Source organism: Schistocerca serialis, chromosome 10, assembly GCF_023864345.2.
Source record: "Schistocerca serialis cubense isolate TAMUIC-IGC-003099 chromosome 10, iqSchSeri2.2, whole genome shotgun sequence".
Lineage (NCBI taxonomy): Eukaryota > Metazoa > Arthropoda > Insecta > Orthoptera > Acrididae > Schistocerca > Schistocerca serialis.
In genome coordinates, this window is record NC_064647.1 from 253,016,635 (window position 1) to 253,035,612 (window position 18,978).

General features: G+C 42.9%; 1 protein-coding gene across 3 annotated transcripts in view; it reads right to left on the bottom strand.

Annotated features, from left to right (window-relative positions):
* Positions 1 to 287: 287 nt before the first annotated feature.
* LOC126425308 (ubiquitin carboxyl-terminal hydrolase calypso) overlaps positions 288 to 18,978 on the bottom strand; it is a 225,510-nt gene continuing 206,819 nt past the window's right edge. For all 3 annotated transcript variants that reach the window (XM_050088288.1, XM_050088287.1, XM_050088286.1), the window contains one exon: positions 288 to 2,164. In XM_050088288.1, coding sequence (XP_049944245.1) covers positions 2,059 to 2,164 — 106 coding nt within the window. In that variant the 3' untranslated portion in view covers positions 288 to 2,058. The remainder of the gene's footprint in view (positions 2,165 to 18,978) is intronic.

Genomic DNA, 18,978 nt, shown 5'->3' on the forward strand with positions numbered 1-18,978 from the left:
AGTCTTTTTCGTCAATAAAATATTTCCCACATCACTGGCACAATTAGCAGCAACTAATGTAGATGCTTTTGAAATATATTAACTTTCACCGTTTAGATACTGATGTTACAGCATGTATGAGGGGAAACGAGATGATCGTTCTCACAAGTTTCTAAACTCTAGCCTTAAGATTTTTTAACAACCACATGAAACACAAATTTTGAATAGCCAAGAAGTTCTGTTATGACAACAGGCTCTGGTTTTATGGAGAAATCACATTCTTAGCTTTGTTGTTGAGTTCAACATACTGTTTGTTATAAAATTCTTTATTTTACGATCAACAGACAATAAAAATAAACAACCATCAGCATGAAATTTAGCTCTACAACACTGGAATGATGTTAAATACTCTTAAATCTTAAACTAATTGCTTTTATATAATATCCAGCTCAGCCACTTCCAGTAACAACAGGGATTTGAGTGCCAACAAATATAAATTAATACACCGCTAACATGTGATGTTCTGAATGAGTTGCTCAAAACTAACATTATCAGAGCTTCAAACTGTATCAAACGTTTCAGTACTGTGTGTCTGTGAGATTTCCTAAATTCTTGGCTTCTGTGACCTGTAACTAAAAACCTGCATTTACACACGAAGGTAACACATCTAATATTGTTCTAGGACTTGACAGATCTCTCTCTATTCACAAATGCCCTATTTCCTGTTGTTATTAGACTAAAGTCAGTTTATAAACACACATATAATTTTGCTATTGTCTGAGTGGGCACAACTACAGCATTTATTACAGAATGCAAAGTAATGAAACTGCCGATAATACAACATTTAAAATGGTGGTGTAAGCTAAGGAGGTAATGACTATAGAGCTTAATTTACTAACAGAGTAACTCTCAGTTGGCTACTTACCAGAAACTTGTAGTTACTATGTGAGTACTGTCTGGGTTGGGCACAGGGTAAGTCTCTGTACAGTCATACCAATACATGTTCATATACATCTTTATCTTTCACGTTGCTACACAGCTACCACTGACAAATGTGAGAACTTTTTATGCTGGCAGCATCTGCCAGGTACAACCATGAGTTAAGGGCACATGTGGGACAGTGAGAATTTAGCGTCCTCCTCCTCAAGGTGAGGTCAGTGGACGCGGGACCCACATTCAGATAGATTGGGGGGGGGGGGGGGGGGGGGATTGGCCAGACATTTGTCTCAAGTTATTATAGGGAACCGTATGAAACCCAGCAGACGGCAACCCCCCCCCCCCCCCCCCCCCAAAGCTGTCAATTCTGTGGCAACAATAATTTCACAGTGGACTAAATAGGGTAGCTAAATTGATATGTGAAGCTGGAATGCAGGACTGCACAGAGAAGCCACACAAAACTGTTAGTTACTCAAAAATGAGATCTCAACTTTTAAAAAACTAATGAAGTCACTGACAAAACCCAAACCACCAGTACACTCTGGCAACGATAGTTAATGACTGATATCAATGCAGTTAGTGATGCCAAATGCTCGAGTATGCCTGCAAATATTGCCTCCCTTCCCCCTCCTTTATTTCACTTCAGTCGCTCTTCCCCATATTCTGTCACTTACAACAAAAGTATATATCATTAAAGGGGCACATTTTGGAAATGTGAGAATTCGATAATCATATAAGATACACACTACTGCAAACTGTCACCAACTGGTGCATTCTCACAGAAATTAACTACAGACCACTTACAGATGCTCAAATAAATACGCAGTCTTCCACAAATTTAAAGTAAAGTAGTACAAAATAAAGCAATTAGGTCAGCTGTACATCAAGAAAATTGATACAAATGACACAAAACAACAAACTTAATTTTACATTATGTGCCTATACAGATTTATCGAATTGCACGAGGCAGAGTCGACAGACAGGCACGACAATGTGGGCGGTCACGTAGGAGGCGTCCCGCAGAACACTCCCACGGAACGCCTCTCGAGTAGAGCGTCAGCACCGGAGTAGTGACTCCGACGAGCTGCGGGTCGCCCACTCGCTGCCTCCAGGTGTGAGCCCGATCCTGCCGCCACCCGCCACTCACTTGCGCCGGCGGTACTTGGCGCGCCCCCGTCGGCGGCGAGTTGGCGATGGCCGTGCAGCTGGTGGTGTCGGTGGTGTGGTCGCCTCCACCTTCTTGGGCGGCCTGAAACGAATGTGCAGAGAGGACGGTTAGACCACAGAGCCAATTCCGTTCGTCAACGTACGGTTCCAGTTGTTAAAGCATGTGGAGTAGCTAGTGGTGTATTTTTATGTTCTCGTATATCGTAAATTACGTAGGGCACAATGTCCCCGTTATCATTCACGTAGTGAAAAGATATGAAACCTATTAGAGCAAACCTGCCTGTAGGCTGAAAGCTTTTCAGTTACCACCCGCTGTGGAAATGGGGGACAGAGACAGCAACGAAAGAGAAGCACCGGTACAATGTAGGCCTACACGCTGTCATCTAAAGCCCCTATTACACGATGTGCCTCATCAGTACGCCTATGCAGCAGTGCCCCAAACAGGTGTATCTCTAACTACGTACTGGTTCACGTACACCTATTACGCCATCTACACGGGATATACCTGGCACACATGTGCAGTAGATGACAATAATGCGCGAAATGCAAACAGAACTGTCTGATATCTTGTAAAGTTCGTTCTACATCGCGAAACACAAAGGGCGTCGTGTGACATATTGGAACGTCATTCGTTCAAAATATTTATGTGAGCTTGAGGTTCCTATTTAATAAGAAATTGTTTTTATGAAGCGATTGTTATTCTCTTATGTAGGTTACTACTGTTCTGAATTACAGAATCAACATTTAGTTTTATATTACGACACTTGGTTACACAGGTGTAAAGTATATATAAATTTACATTTATACACCATTTTGCACACGGAGGAACCACTTGTTTTTGGAGGTATTGCTCTGGTAGTGGTGGTAAATCATGTTATTAGGGTGCGACAGCGCCGACAACAACGAAAACGAAAAGCCAGATGTTGTCGAGTTCAACCCTGGCTGAAAAGAAGGAATGATGGTAGGGGATTATATTCACTGCTTATGAAACAACTGAGGCTCGAAGATCCGCAGGAATTTCAGGACTTCGTGAGGACGGATATGGCCTGTTTCGAGAAGCTGCTATTTATGGTAGAAGACAGATTTAGCAAGTTTGACACAGTAATGAGAGAGGCTATGTCACATTCTTGAAACTAAGAATTAAATCATATGTTTATATGTTCTGTGATCATACCAGCTTAGATCACTGATGAAATACCGGTAAACGCCCTGTTATGTTGCAGGCTGGTTGTAACATTGCGTTTCCTGGCGAATGGGGAATCTTTTAAGAGTCTGGCTTTTAGCCACAGAATAGCACAGCCTATCATTTCAGAAGTTGTTGTGAATGTATGCACTGCAATTTGCAGCACTTGAAAGGACTAATACTTAAAGGTGTACTTGTGTTATTTTTTTAAGTTTTGAATATACGGTATATAAGTGCTACTCAGAGTTTTTCAGTCCTCGTCTATCGCACTGGACAAAACTGCACGGACTTTGTCACCTATCACTGCTAGTTTCTGTTTTCTGGCATGCTGAAATAAACAAGAGATGCAATCAAAACAAACATAAACTTTCATAAGCTAAGGCATTATGATACAAATAGAAAATCACTGTGTGGCGTTATATGCATATTACTCAGAAAGAAATGATTGCCGACGTATTATCATACCTAGCCCCCCCCCCCCCCTCCCCCCCCCCCCCTCCCCCCCCCCCCCCCCCCCCCCCCCCCCCCCCGGGGGGCCAATATTTCTTCTGTTGGTACGTTTGTGGCACGCACGTGGCCCCAATCTATTCCAGTCTCCTCTCCTCTCCAGGCTGTTGCTCCATTTTCCCTGCCCCTCTTTGTGGACCTGTTTATGTTGACCTGGCTAGCTATCCTCCTGGCTTTGTTTTGGTCTGTGTTATTGCTTAGTTTGCTGTTCCCATCTCCTTTTCGGCGTTTTTGGTTCCCTTGGGCTTTGACCTCCATTTCCAAAATTTTCCACCTAGCTTCCAGGGTGCAGGTTCCTCTCGCCCTCCCATCCCTTTTCCCTTTGCACCCTGGCCCCCCTCCTGCTAGGTCACCAGCACGGTAGCGAGTCCATGTGTTGGGGCTGTTAAGTACCCACTTGGCTGAGCCTCCTGAAACCACAGGGATCACACTGTTAGTAACTGAGCTGTTAACGCCTCGTTTACGCCCAGGAGTCGATGCTCATTGTTCTGGGGCACCAGAACTTCCGGCAATGGCCGCCGTGCCAGACGGCCCTTACTGTGGCTGGGTGGTGCCCACAGGGCGAGCCCCTGATCGGAGTGGCTGATACTAGGGTGGACGCCTTGCACATGAAGCGACAAAAGCTTCACCATCCTGGACATTCTGTGGCCATCTCTAAGAGTGGTAGCAGACGTGACACTCCTTCTGATCCTTCGGCCTTCCCCTCCCTGGCCGCCCCCTGGGAGGAGGGTCAAGCTCGCCGGCTCGGGTTGAAACCTTTCCCTCAGTAACAGGTTTGTACCGAACAGATGGCGGTAGTTTTGCCACAACCGAGCCTTTGGTTTTGGTGGAGACAATTGAAGATAGGTATGTCGAAGTTGAATCGACGAGTAAAATGCGGTCTGGTGCTTTGCTTATCGAGACATCTTCTGCTGCCCAATCTGACGCCCTGCGTGCTTGTGAGCATCTCGGTGATGTCTCAGTCTCCGTCACACCTCACCAATTTTTGAACTCAGTACAGGGCATTATTTTCCACCGAGATCTTCTTCTGCACACTGAGCTCCGTGCTAACCTCGAGGGCGAGGGGTTCGTTTCATATGCCGTGTGCAGCGAGGCCCTCCAAACAATTGCATCGTTACGGGCGCCTTTATCCTGACCTTTGAGGAGGGATATGTCCTCCCAGAGAAGGTCAAGATAATGGTGTATCGGTGTGATGTAAAACCTTATACTCCACCACCGATGAGGTGCTTTAAATGCTTACGGTTTGGACACGTGTCTTCCCACTGCAACACCGATCCCCTCTGTGGTGACTGTGGGCGCCCCATCCATGAGGGGAGTGCCTGTGCTTCCCTGCCAATGTGTGTAAATTGTAATGGACAGCATTCTCCACGCTCCGTTACATGCCCGGTTTTTGTGAAAGAAAGGAGGATTCAAGAGTACAAAACCTTAGCCTCCTCCCACCACCCTCTTCTTCCCAGCCCCACCCCCTTCACCCCATGCCTTCGGCCTCCTCCTCCTCCTGAGAAGTGCTCCCCTCCTTCGGTGGCCGCCAGTACTGGAGCTCCCTCCTGGGACTCCTCTTCCTGGAGGCACCCCGCCCACCCCCCCCCCCCCTCCCCCGAAGGTCAACTGCTCCACATAGGCAGTGTGATCTGCGGCCGGTGGGCACCGAGACTGCCCAGGGTAATTCCGTGCCTGCCCTCGTTGAAGTCTGCCCATCTCTTCCTTCCCGAGAGAAGAAGCAGGAACGAGGGCAAGGCCCCTCTGGTACCCCCTGAGGTGCAGTGTTCCCCTCCTACAATGAACCAACAGAGTCTGACCCAACCTATATGGATATTATCCCATCCTTATCGGTGACGGGTAGTGACTCGGTGTTGTGACTGACTCCGGTACACTCGCTTCCACTTCTGACTCCAGCTTGAAAATCATCCAGTGGAATTGTAATAAACATTCACGCCACCTTCCAGAGTTACAGCCCCTTTTTTCCGTCTACTCTGCCTGTCAGAACCGAATTGGCCCTTTGCAGGCTTCTGGTGGTGTTGTCACCTTGGTCCGCAAGGACATTGTTAGTAAGTGGGTTCCCCTCCTTACCACTCTGGAAGGAATTGCTGTCAGGGTCCATCTGGCCACTCCGATCACAATCTGTAATCTCTACCTCCCACCTGACAGGCCACCCACATCCCTTGCCCTCACCACCCTCCTTCAACGACTCCCTTCTCCCTTCCTGTTATTAGGCGGCTTTAATGCCCACAACCCTCTTTGGGGTAGTCATACGACTACTGCCCTGGGCAGGACAGTTGAAGCTGTTCTGGCAGGGCTTGACCTCTGTTTACTAAACACAGACGCTCCCACACATGTAAGGTGGCGCACGGCACTTTCTCAACCGCTGACCTCTCCATCTGCAGCCCCGGTCTTCTTCCCTCCATTCATTCAGTGGGCGTCAACGGTGACTTATGTGACAGCGACCATTACCCGACTGTTTTGACCTTCCTGCAGTGTCTCTTGCTCTGTCACCCTCCCAGGTGGGCCATATCTAAGGCTGATTGGGGAGCCTTCTCCTCTGCTCCCATCCCCCCCTGTATTGCCACACAACAGTGTTGATGAATCTACTCTGACTTTGACTGCCGCCATCCTTTCAGCAGCTGTTTCAGCAATCCCTTCTTCTTCAGGTTTCCCCCACCAGAAGATGGTCCCTCGGTGGACTCCGAAAATTGCTGCAGCCATAAAAGACTGCCGCCGTGCTCTTCGACACTTCAAGCGACACCCTTCTACTGCGCCCGGGCCATCTACCTAATCAAATTTCAGAAACGGATTTGCTGGGAATGATATGTAGCTGCCATTGGATCCCACACCCCCACTTCATAAGTCTGGGTGAAACCAAGGCGAATTTTTGGCCACCGTCCTCCCGCCGGGGTTACAGGGATTTCTGTGCACGATGTTGTTGTTACCAATCCGGACTTTGTAGCAGAAAATTTCGCTGAACACTTTGCTCAAGCTTCGGCATCGGCTCAGTATCCGCTCACGTTCCTTGTCCTGAAAGAGCGTTCAGAAAGACTGCCTTTGTCTTTTGTTTCTCGCTGCTCGGAGCCATATACGAATGCGAATTTGCCAGCGCCCTCGCCATTTGTCCTGACACGGCTCCTGGACCACATCGGATAATAACCAAATGCTCCAACACTTATCACTGGATGGCCACCGTCGTATACTGACCCTCTTCAACCGTCTGTGGAATGAGGGAGTCTTTCCTACCCAGTGGCAGGAAAGCATTGTTGTTCTGGTGTCAAAGCAAGTTGCCTCTTCAGCTGGATAGCTACCGTCCAACTAGCCTTACTAACACCCTCTGTAAGCTCCTCGAATGCAAGGTGAGTTGGCGCCTGTTTTGGATCCTTGAATCCCACGACCTTTTGTCATCAACTCAAAGTGGTTTTCGCTGAGGCCGCTCTATGGTGGATAACTCGGTCCACCTGGAGTCGGCAACACCTCCTCGATGTGCATAAAGCCTATGACACCACCTGGCACTACCACATCCTCACATCTCTTCACGAATGGGGTCTCTGTGGCACTCTGTCCATTTTTATGCGTAACTTCCTTTCTTGTCGCTCTTTTCAGGTCCAAGTCGGCTCCTCCAACAGCTCTCCCCATCGGCAAGAAAATGGGGTTCCACAGGGTTCCGTGCTGAGTGTCCCTCTGTTTCTCATAGCCATTAATGGTCTGGTGACAGCTGTCGGAGCGACAGTGTCCCCTCGTTCGTATGCTGACGATCTTTGCGTCTACCTCGCCTCCTCCGTAACGGGCGCTGCAGAACGCCCTGTACAGGGAGCAATCAGTCGGACACACTCGTGGGCTCTCTCCCACGGCTTTCAGTTTTTGGCGGCCACGACACGGGTCACGCATTTCCGCTGTAGCCGTACAGTCCATCCCCATCGGGAACTGTTCCTCGACGGCCAGCCCCTCGAGGTGGTGGACACCCTTCGCTTCTCGGGTCCGGTCTTTGATGTCCGGTCGACATTCCTCCCTCATCTTCGCCAGCTGAAGAGGATGTGCTGGTCACATTTCAATGTTCTTAGGTGTCTGTGCAATACCTCCTGGGATGCAGACCGCTCTGTTCTCCTGCGATCGTATCAAGCGTCGGTCCAGTCTCATTTAGACTACGGGAAGTCCTGTCTACGGTTCTGTGTCGCCTTCACACTACATATACTAGACCCCATCCACTACTGTGGGGTCCGACTTGCGACTGATGCCTTCCGGACTAGCCCCGTACTTAGCCTTCTCGCAGAGGCGGGATACCACCACTGTGAGTTTTGCGCCAGCAATAGCTGATATCTTATTTATGCTGCACCCCAAAGCACCCTAATTGTGGTCGCCTTTATCCAGCCACGGAGATCACCCTGCCGCAGCGGAGGCAACAATGTGGGCTTACCGTGGCTCTCTGCATTCAGTCGCTCTTTTTTGAGCTCCGGCAATTGCCTTTACCGCCTTTCAACTCCGCTGATGCACGTACCCCTCCGTGGTGCATCTCCAGGCCGCAGCTCTGCCTCGATCTCTCAATCGATTCGAAGGATTCTGTCCCTGCGATGGCTCTTTGCCACCAGTTCCCCTGTCTCCTCAGTTCTTTTCGGGATTCAGAAGTGATTTATACTGATGGCTCCACGGTTGCTGGCCACACTGGTTTTGCTTACACCTATGCGCGACGCACAGAACTTCGTTCCTTGCCAGATGGCTGTAGTGTCTTTACTGCAGAATTGGTAGCCATCTTGCGCGTACTGGACCGTATCCGCCCCCTCTCGGGGCTATCCTTCACTATCTGTAGTGACACACTGAGCGGTTTGCACGCTATCGGCCAGTGCTTCCCTCGCGACCTGTCGCTCATCGCTATCCGGGACTCCCTCCGTTTCCTCGCTCGACGTGGGTGCTCGGTATTTTTCATTCGGACCCCAGGCCGTGTCGGGATTCCTGGCAATGAACTTGCCGATCGCCTGGCTAAATTAGCCACTACCAGGCCACCTCCTGGCATTCCGGAAATAGACCTTTGCTCCGCATTTCGTCATCAAGTTTTGGACCTTTGGGATGCAGAATGGATCACTCTTTCTTCGCCAAACAATCTAAGGGCAATTAAGGACTCTACAACTCCGTGGCGGTCCTCCTTACGGGCCTCTCGTAAGGCCTCTGTTGTCCTATGCCAGCTCCGCATCGGCCATACTTTTTTGAATCACGGTTGTCTCCTCCGTCGTGAGGACCCCCCTCTCTGTCGTCGTGAAGTGATGTTGACTGTGGCTCACATCTTATTGGACTGATCCAACTTAGACACCCTGCGACGGACTTTTAGCTTTCCAGTCTCGCTACCCCTGGTGTTAGCTGACAATGCCTCAGTGGCGGATCTCACTTTACGTTTTATTCGTGATGGGGGTTTTTATCGCTTTATTTGAGGGGATGGCAGGCCCTCTTGCTCCCCCCTACGCCCCGACTGGATCGGCTTCAACTGGGCTCGGTGGTACACCCCGGTCCTCTGTCTTCCCACTCCTTTCCTTACAGGGTCTGTTATGTCTCGAGCGTCTCTCTTGTCTCCTGCGCTGCTTCCTTCCCACCCCCCGTCATTAGTCACTTTCTTTCCCTCACCTCTTCTTCCGCCCTTTTCCTTCCTTCCTGTCATTAGTTTATCATTTTATGGACATTGTAGTTCCCGCTCCTAATTTGGGATTTTATCAGTTTTAGTTAATCTAAGGTCAGAGGGACTGATGGGCGCTTAGTTTGGTCCCTTCTCCGACCGATGTGATGCAGCCGAGTCACACGTACACCTTTCCTCGCCATATGCCTGAATTAAGATGCTTAAATCCTCTTCGCTCCATTTCATTTCTAGAATACGAAGTAATCAATAGAAATAATGCTTTACAAACAGCTAGTACAAGAGAGTCTACTGGCAAAAAAATGGTTCTCTCTGCATTCATGAAAACCTACTTACTGTGAAAAAAAAACACAGTAAACCCCCAATACGAAATGTGCTACTAGCCACCAAACAAATAACAAGCTAAAAACATTGCAGCAGCCCCTTCTGCGCATGCGTGCATTATCGCTGCCTAGTGCACATGCGCAGATTGACAGCTGTTTAGATCTGCTCTCTTTCCTGGTGCACGGATAATGTGGGTGTTACTTTTCGCAGATTCACCAATTCTACCGCTAGATGGCTGTCGTGCCAGACCAGTGCCGTTCGCAGCAGATCATCGTGTAATACCTGCTTAACAGTAGACTACTGAAAATACCTTGCTACGAAAAGATGAAATACATATTGCGGTGAAAGAAATGTAATGCAGTTAGGTGTTAATAATTTTCTGTTTGTTGAGATACACACAATCCACTTCAAATCAACAAGAATTTGTCTGTGTGTTGTGGAGAATGCTAAAGAAGTGGTAAAAATAAAATATAGTTAAGACGTTAAAATTAATAATACTTTTAAGTAGGAACACTTTCAGGACCGTGAGAGTGCTTTAGAGATTGATGCGATCAGTAGGTTAGGTGTAACAAAAGAAATTTTGGGTATTCTTCAACAGAACTCAAGGAGTCCTCAATGTGCGACTCACTGAAGTAGTCCCTCATCCAGAGCCACTGATACATATGACAGTTACAACAAATACTTTTATACAGACCTCAGCAGAGGCACGAGCGATGTGAACAAAAGTTGTCGATGTATATTTTATTTAAACAGGATAAACTTAAAGATTTATTATGAACTATTATTGTATTATACTATTAAAGCTATTTATAAAATAAGATGATACATTAACAGCAGATAACAAAGTTTATTTTTAGTAAGATAAAGAAGGTATGGTACCAATAATTTATCTGTAAGGTTATACAAAGATATGATTACAAGCAGTGTCAGTACCACACCGCTGTCCTCGAGGGACACGTAAACAGGTAACACGTATGTGACAAACATGCAGGGATTTGTCCATGTTTTAATACTTTTGTAGGCAGATATTTTTAGTATAAAGCAATCAATTATGAGAATATTTCATAATACTAGCCAGATTTTGATCATATCAGAAGACAATGAAGGAAACAGAGACAAAATTGACTGTAAAATTTATGTATGAACTGAACTAACAATTGGAAATAGGCAGAGGAGTATGAAAGTGGGTGGCTATAAGTGGATGCAATGACGCACCACCTAGGACATTAGGATGTAAACTCGGAGAGTTCAACTCGACTGACACACCTTTCGAGGTGATGTGGCACTGACTACCAAAGACATCACTAATGCAAATTGAAACAAAATTGGAATGTTATAAGAACAAACAGGGAATGGGGGAGGGGGGTTAAATACGTGTGTAGACCCACCACAGAATATCGTAAGATGAGGAAACCTACAGAAGAAAGGTTTCAGAAAACAGACGCTCCGTTTCAGTCAATAACATACCAGTCAACTCCCATTCTTTAAAGAATTGAACTCGCATATATAAGATAGCTTTAAACATCCGACTACTTTACAAATGAGTTAATTTTGTGCTCATCAAACATTTCTGCTGAAGAGCCAATATTAACACTGTGGGACGGCACCTCGGGCCACGTATGGACTGATCTTGTTATTAACAAGCTGAGAAACCAGGCGTTGTTCAGATATTTGTTTACAGTGGCCCCAGAGGCTTCGTACAAGTTGTAATGGTACTTTGACTTCCGCAAAGTTATAATTTACGATCGCGCACGCAGAACAGCGCTGCGCCAGCGACCGATTTTATAAATAATTTTGTTCTTTTTTTTTTACTTTTGCGTAGGTTTTTTTTGTTTTTAAGAACTAATGGATGTCTCTCTCTCTCTTGTCTTGATACGAAAGACGTGTATTTTTCCGCAATGTGTTGAATGTGCTTTTGGTGAAAATTAAAATTACATTACAAAGCGATGTTGTTTCAATAGCTAATGAGGAGAAGATAATAAAAGGTAACACTACAATTGGCGTCCTGGTGATAGGACTTGCAATCTTCGGATTTGATACAAGTGCAGTTTGGATTTGATACAAGAGCAGTTATTATAAATTTTGGACATTTTATCTAATTTTAACCACTTAATAGCATCAGAAAATGAATTTGGACTAAGTCTAATTCATTTCAATTGTAATGTTACGTGCATGAAATTTACAACAATATTGTTTTCCCTGTTATTAATTCGTGTTAATTTTCATTTTCATGTTGAGGAAATTAATTTGGTAAAAAAAAAAAAAAAAGGGGGAAAAGGATAACGTTCCATAAAATAATTTGCATGGATGCGAAAGAAAAATTTTGGATTGAAAACTGTATATTTGATGCTACATTTGCAACATAAGGCTGAAAAAAAAAAAAAAAGTGGTGAGTACAGAAATTTACATTTTTTCCAGTTTCAAGCAGCCATCTGTACTTCCTTTATTCCGATCCATTTATTTCGAAATTATTTTTTCAAATTGTAGTTAATATTGATTTACTACTATTATTGCGAATGATAAGTGAAGAGCATATTCACAGTCATTTATCTGTGAGAGGGAAATTTCAGTGCCAATTTAATAATTCAATTTCTAATTGGAAATCATATAGAAATATCCATTTCCATAAGAGAAATTTCAGATTTCAACATATCATATTTAAAAATTTTTTTTTACCATTGGAAAATTTTATTTGCAATTAATTATGAAAATCGCAAGATGGACGCTAGACGCGTAGAAATTGTTTCCGCGGACGAGCTTAGTGAAAGTGACACATTGCAAAACATGTCCGACAGTCAAATGAATATTGAACTTAATAGGGAGGATGTTCAAGACATAATTTTAGTGGATCGATTAAGACAACAACCCCTATATTTAAACAGATATACAGGCGAATGGAGAGTGAGTACTACGCGACAAAACGTGACATTGACAACGTCAACTTCAGAACCAGACATCAATCAGACACGAAAAAATGACGAAACTAAGACTCAGGACTCTGACATGCTCAACCAGATTCAGAAGTTACTTGGTGACCAAAACAGAAAATTTGACACTTTAGACAAAAGATTTGACGCTTTAGACGAGAAAAATGACAATTTAAAACGTGACATTGGGAAATTTGACACTAAATTCGATGAACTGACACAGGACATAAAACAAAATTTTGAAAAACAATCGAGACAAATTGCTGACTTGACGGAAACCACCAGTAGTCTTGGAAGGAAATTTACTGACTTTTCAGTGATGAGACAAAAACTGACTTACAACGATGTAATGAGAAATTGTTAACAGTAGTTTTTGAACAACAGAAAACCAGTACCCAAGTTGACGAATTACAACAGTCACACAATTCCATAAAAACAAACCAAGAACACTTAGACCTGACGATTACAGACCTTTCAGACAGATTAAATGATGTAACATTGGAGCAGAAATCCTTACAGGAAAAGTTAGAAAAGCTTGAAGACAGAGCAGATGTAGCATCTTTAAAGAATGACACAACTCTAGCAGAAAAACTTGTACATGAATGCAAATTATGTGATGATTATTTAGATGAGAAGTTTGAGACAATGACACAGATCATTTTAGATAAGACAAAGGAACAAGTAAAGGGAGAAACAGATAATATTCAGAAAGAGGTACGTAAACCTAAAGAGAATGTAATACCAAGTTCGTCAGTGATACCAAAACCCATAACAGACAACCAAAACATAAATGAGAATCATAATAATGCTAGACCCAGCACACAGCCGAAAATAGAATTACCAATGAGTGATACAAATCCCAATGAACCATTTTCAATGCTACCACAAGATCAAAATTACTATCAGACATCACCACATACTATGCACAGTTTGAGACAAAATACAGGACCCATAATACCATCGGGAGTAGCTGATGAAACATTAGTACGACATGGATACTTTCAGACATTTTCATGTGATGAGAAAGACAAAGTGCATCCGATTGTTTTCATCCGCTCTTTTGATGGTATTTTCCCGAGACATTGGTTAGAAGCCGACAAAATTCGATATGTTACAAATTTGTTACGTGGAAGAGCAGCTAAGTGGGGAGCAGCAATTAAAAGACGATGTTTAACATTTGAACAGTTTGAACAAGCATTTCTTGAGGAATTCTGGTCGATCACAGAACAGCAAAGTTTAAAACGAGAAGTATACAATCCAGAAATTTACAACCCGAAGAAAGAGACTTTACGTCAATACTTTGAACGCTACCTAGACAAAACATTATATTGGACAAAACCAGCAGATTTACCAGATGTAATTAGTACACTTAAAGGCCACTTACCATTTCCTTACCGTGATAAATTAATAGGAGTGTCCGAGGACAACATAAAGAATTTTTTCAGATATGTTGATGAGATAGATGTTGTTTACAGAGATGAGATCAGGAATTTCAATCAATTGTATCCGATCCATCCAAGCAATTCGCGTACGCACAACAGAAATGACAGAGGCTATTGGAATCCGCCTCCAACACCACAACAAAACACTCAAAGAAACAATTCACACTACACTGGGACAAATCCATTCAATATTAGGAGAAACAACTCACAGCATTGGCAAGGAAACAGTAATTATTACTATAATGGTTATCCGAACAGTAATTACAATCAGAACAATAACAGTTATATTCAAAATAACAACAGAAGAAGGAACCGAAATTATAGAGATCAAAGGAGAGAGGATAACAGGTACCATCCAGGATATTTTCAGAGAAACAACATCCAAACATGTATTGCAGGAATAACAGTAATGACAATACCAGTTACAGTCATGGGCGAAATAATGTATGGGGAAATCACAATGGACAACCGCCACGACACATGCAATACAGCAACCCTCAATTTGCACCTAACGGAACTGCCAATGCGACGCGGGGTAATGTCAACAACCAAACAGCTGATACTTGGGTGACGTGCGACAGAAATGTAAATATTATATATATAAACAAAGATGAGGTGGCTTACCGAACGAAAGCGCTGGCAGGTCGATAGACACACAAACAAACACAAACATACACACAAAATTCAAGCTTTCGCAACAAACTGTTGCCTCATCAGGAAAGAGGGAAGGAGAGGGGAAGACGAAAGGAAGTGGGTTTTAAGGGAGAGGGTAAGGAGTCATTCCAATCCCGGGAGCTTGTCTGCTTGTGTCTGTATGTGTGGATGGATATGTGCGTGTGTGCGAGTGTATACCTGTCCTTTTTTTCCCCCTAAGGTAAGTCTTTCCGCTCCCGGGATTGGAATGACTCCTTACCCTCTCCCTTAAAACCCACTTCCTTTCGTCTTCCCCTCTCCTTCCCTCTTTCCTGATGAGGCAACAGTTTGTTGCGAAAGCTTGAATTTTGTGTGTATGTTTGTGTTTGTTTGTGTGTCTATCGACCTGCCAGCACTTTCGTTCGGTAAGTCACCTCATCTTTGTTTTTATATATAATTTTTACCACGTGGAATGTTTCCCTCTATTATATAGAAATGTAAATATTATTGAGTTGGGCAATGAACCCAACCCGCAGCAACAACCGAATTTGCCGGAAAACGAACGACGACCGAGCTAAGCGCTCGAGTTACGGTCAATAGGGAGCAGAGCGCAACGGAACCGATGATTTGTTTTCTCCGATATGATGACAGTAAGAAAATAGAAAAAGAATTATATCAGGATGTAGATTTTAATAGTACCAGTAAAACAAAGAAGATTATTCAGGCTATAACACGAGTTATGATTGGTAGTTATGAAGTGGAAGTAATGTTAGATACAGGAGCAGCAGCAAGTGTCATTTCAATGTCCTTATATAATGAACTCAAACAAATAATGAACATACAAACATTGCCAGTACAGAATTGTCACATTATAAGTGCCACCAGTAACAAATCAAAGAATGTGTAATTTCAAGTGCTAATTAACTTCACATTTTCAAATATACCACTCAATTACAGTTTTCTGGTAGTAGACAAATTAGTTATGCATTGCATATTAGGCATTGACTTTTTGAATGAATATCAAGCAATCATAGATTTAGGAAAAGGGAAATGTCATTTAACCGTAAACCAACAACAACTGACAATAGAGTTAACACAGGGTAAAAACTTAAACAGTAAACAAGGTAAATTTGAACAGTTACATTTTGTGTATCCACCAGCAATAAACATATGTGATTTAACTTTTAATGAAGCTGTATCTCAGGGAATTAAACCTAATGATTTATATGAGAAATGCACAGAATCTGAATATCTGACGAAGGAACAACAACTTGAATTACTTGAAGTTTTGCAGCAATTTGCTGAGGTATTTGTGGAGAAACCTGGAATTATTAGAGGCTATACTTATGAGATGGATGTTAAACCACACAAAACATACTGTAGAACATATTATAATATTCCTTGGTCAAAGAAACCCGCAGTTTTGAAAGAGATTGAAAAAATGCAAGCTTGGGGTATCATTGAAAGGTCACATTCACCATATTGCAGTCTGATCCTAGCAGTTAATAAAGAGGATGGTAGTGTAAGGTTAGTGCTGGATGCACGAGAAATTAACAAAGTTATAATCCCAATCAACACACGACCTATTAATTTGGAAGAACAGCTTTTAAAATTTCATGATGTACAGTATTTAACCAATATCGACCTCCGTTCATCATTTTGGCAGATGAACCTCCATAAAAACAGTCGTAAATACACTGCATTTCTATGTGAGGGACGTAGTTATCAATTTTGTGTTCTACCCTTTGGTCTACGAGTGAGTGCTGGAGTATTTATTGAAGCCTTAGATGCTGTTCTTGGACCACAATTGTTATCGCAAATCACAGTTTATGTTGACGACATTGTCATTGCCACCACTACTTGGGAAGAACATGTAAATCTTTTGAAGCAACTTCTGACTAAATTTTCTGACACAGGTGTCACTATCAATTTATCAAAGACGAATTAGGGAGGAGAGAAATCAAATTCCTTGGTCACATCATATCAACTGAAGGCATTTATCCAGACTCAAGAAAAATTGATGCAATAAAGAATTTTCCATCCCCACAGAATCGTAAACAACTCAAAGCCTTTCTTGGTCTATCTTCATTCTTCAGGAAATTTGTACCCTACCACCTTCTTAACAGTCCACATCTTCTATCTTTACTCAAAAGAAATAATATTTGGAAATGGACAGAGTTCTGTCAGACAGATTTTGAAGCGATTAAGAATGCTTTAGTTAATGCGCCGTTGTTATGTCATCCTGACATGACGTCAGACTTTTGCCTAGTAACAGATGCAAGTTCCTATGGGCTCGGAGCATTTTTATTCCAAATTCATGTAGAAGATGAACGAACAGTCATCAAACCTATAAGTTTTGCTAGCCGCACGCTCACTGAATGCGAAAAGTCATATTCAGTGACCGAGCGCGAAACACTTGCCATAGTATGGGCGTTTCACAAGTTTCGCTACTTTCTATGGGGAAAACATACTAAGCTTTATACTGATCATCAAGCTCTTTCTTTCCTGCTATCATGCAAGTTATTACATCCACGTCTTGCACGCTGGTGTGCATCACTACAAGAACATAATTTTGATATTATATATATAAAAGGAGAATCCAACATTATAGCCGATGCTCTATCTCGTTTGCCACAAGGCCTACAAGAATTTTCAGATGTGACAGAACAAACATCAGATTTCAAAATTTTACTGATGTATGATGGTACATTTGCACCTTACTACAAAAACATGTGTAGGAAGTTAGCCATATTGCAGGACAATGATCCCAGGTGGATCCAGATAAAGAATAAATTATGTGCAGGAACAGACCCACATCTTGAAAAATATTACACGTTACACAAAGAAGTATTATTTCACCGACGAAACCCTGAATCACAGCATTGGTGTGTTTGCTTACCTGAAGCTCATGTTGATTTTATTTTATTTACACACAGAACTTGGGGACACTATGGTGTAACCAAATGTACAGATAAGATTATACAATATTGCTATTTTCCAAATTTAAGGCGAAGAGTATTGAGTAATATTAGGAAATGCATCATATGTCAGAAAGCCAAATATTCTAATCGCACAAGCATGAATGAATTGCAAAAAATGGCTCTGAGCAGTATGGGACTTAACATCGATGGTCATCAGTCCCCTAGAACTTAGAACTACTTAAACCTAACTAACCTAAGGACAGCACACAACACCCTGCCATCACGAGGCAGAGAAAATCCCTGACCCCGCCGGGAATCGAACCCGGGAAGAATGAATTGCACCCAATCACACCTAAGAGGCCATTACAGCTAATTTCTTTAGATATTGCAGGACCCTATCCACAAGCACGTGGAGGAATGAAATACATCCTTGCTGTGTTAGATGTTTTCACAAAGTATTTAAAATTATATGCTTTACGTTCAGTTTCTACCACAGCTATTACCAGACGTCTATTAACAGATTATTTTGTAAGAATAGGAAAACCTGAAGTTATGATCACGGATAATGCAGCATATTTTACCAGTTTAAAATGGAAGACATTTATTGATGAACAGAATGTTAAACATATTTTAATTTCAAGATTTCATGCAGCAGGTAACCCAGTAGAAAGAACATTTCGAGAATTTGGACAGTTTATGAGAACACACACACCAGAGAAGCACACAAAATGGGTAGAATACCTAGCACCATTTGAACAAATAGTGAACAATTTAACTCACATTTCTACTGGATACACACCAACTGAATTAATTATGGATAAAACAGAAAGAAATGAATGGACAGACCCTCTCCCGAAATTTACAGCAACAACAAATCATGTTAGTTTAGAAGAAAAGGTAAGACAAGCTTACACAACATTATGTGACAAAGCTATGGAAAGAAAGCAGAAATATGACAGAGGTGTCAGGAAAGCACAAACATTTCAAGTTGATGAGTTAGTTTTACTAAGAACACATCCTAAACCCACAAAACTGAAACATTTAAACAGGAAATGGCAGATCTTATACTCTGGACCATAACGAATTGCAAATATTCCACACCCTGGCTGTTATTCATTAGAATATCCATTAACACATAAACCCAGAGGTCTACATCCACACAGACATTTGAAAAAATACATACAGTAAAATGTTAGCTACTGAGGAGAAGATAATTAATATGATATACAGTTATGATGAGCCTACATTTAAGTTATACAGATGCTTACAATCTAATGAATGCAGGTAAGTCTAGAAAGCAATGTGAACCATCCAATAGCTAATAAGAGATTTGGTTATAAGAGGAGTTGCTATTGAG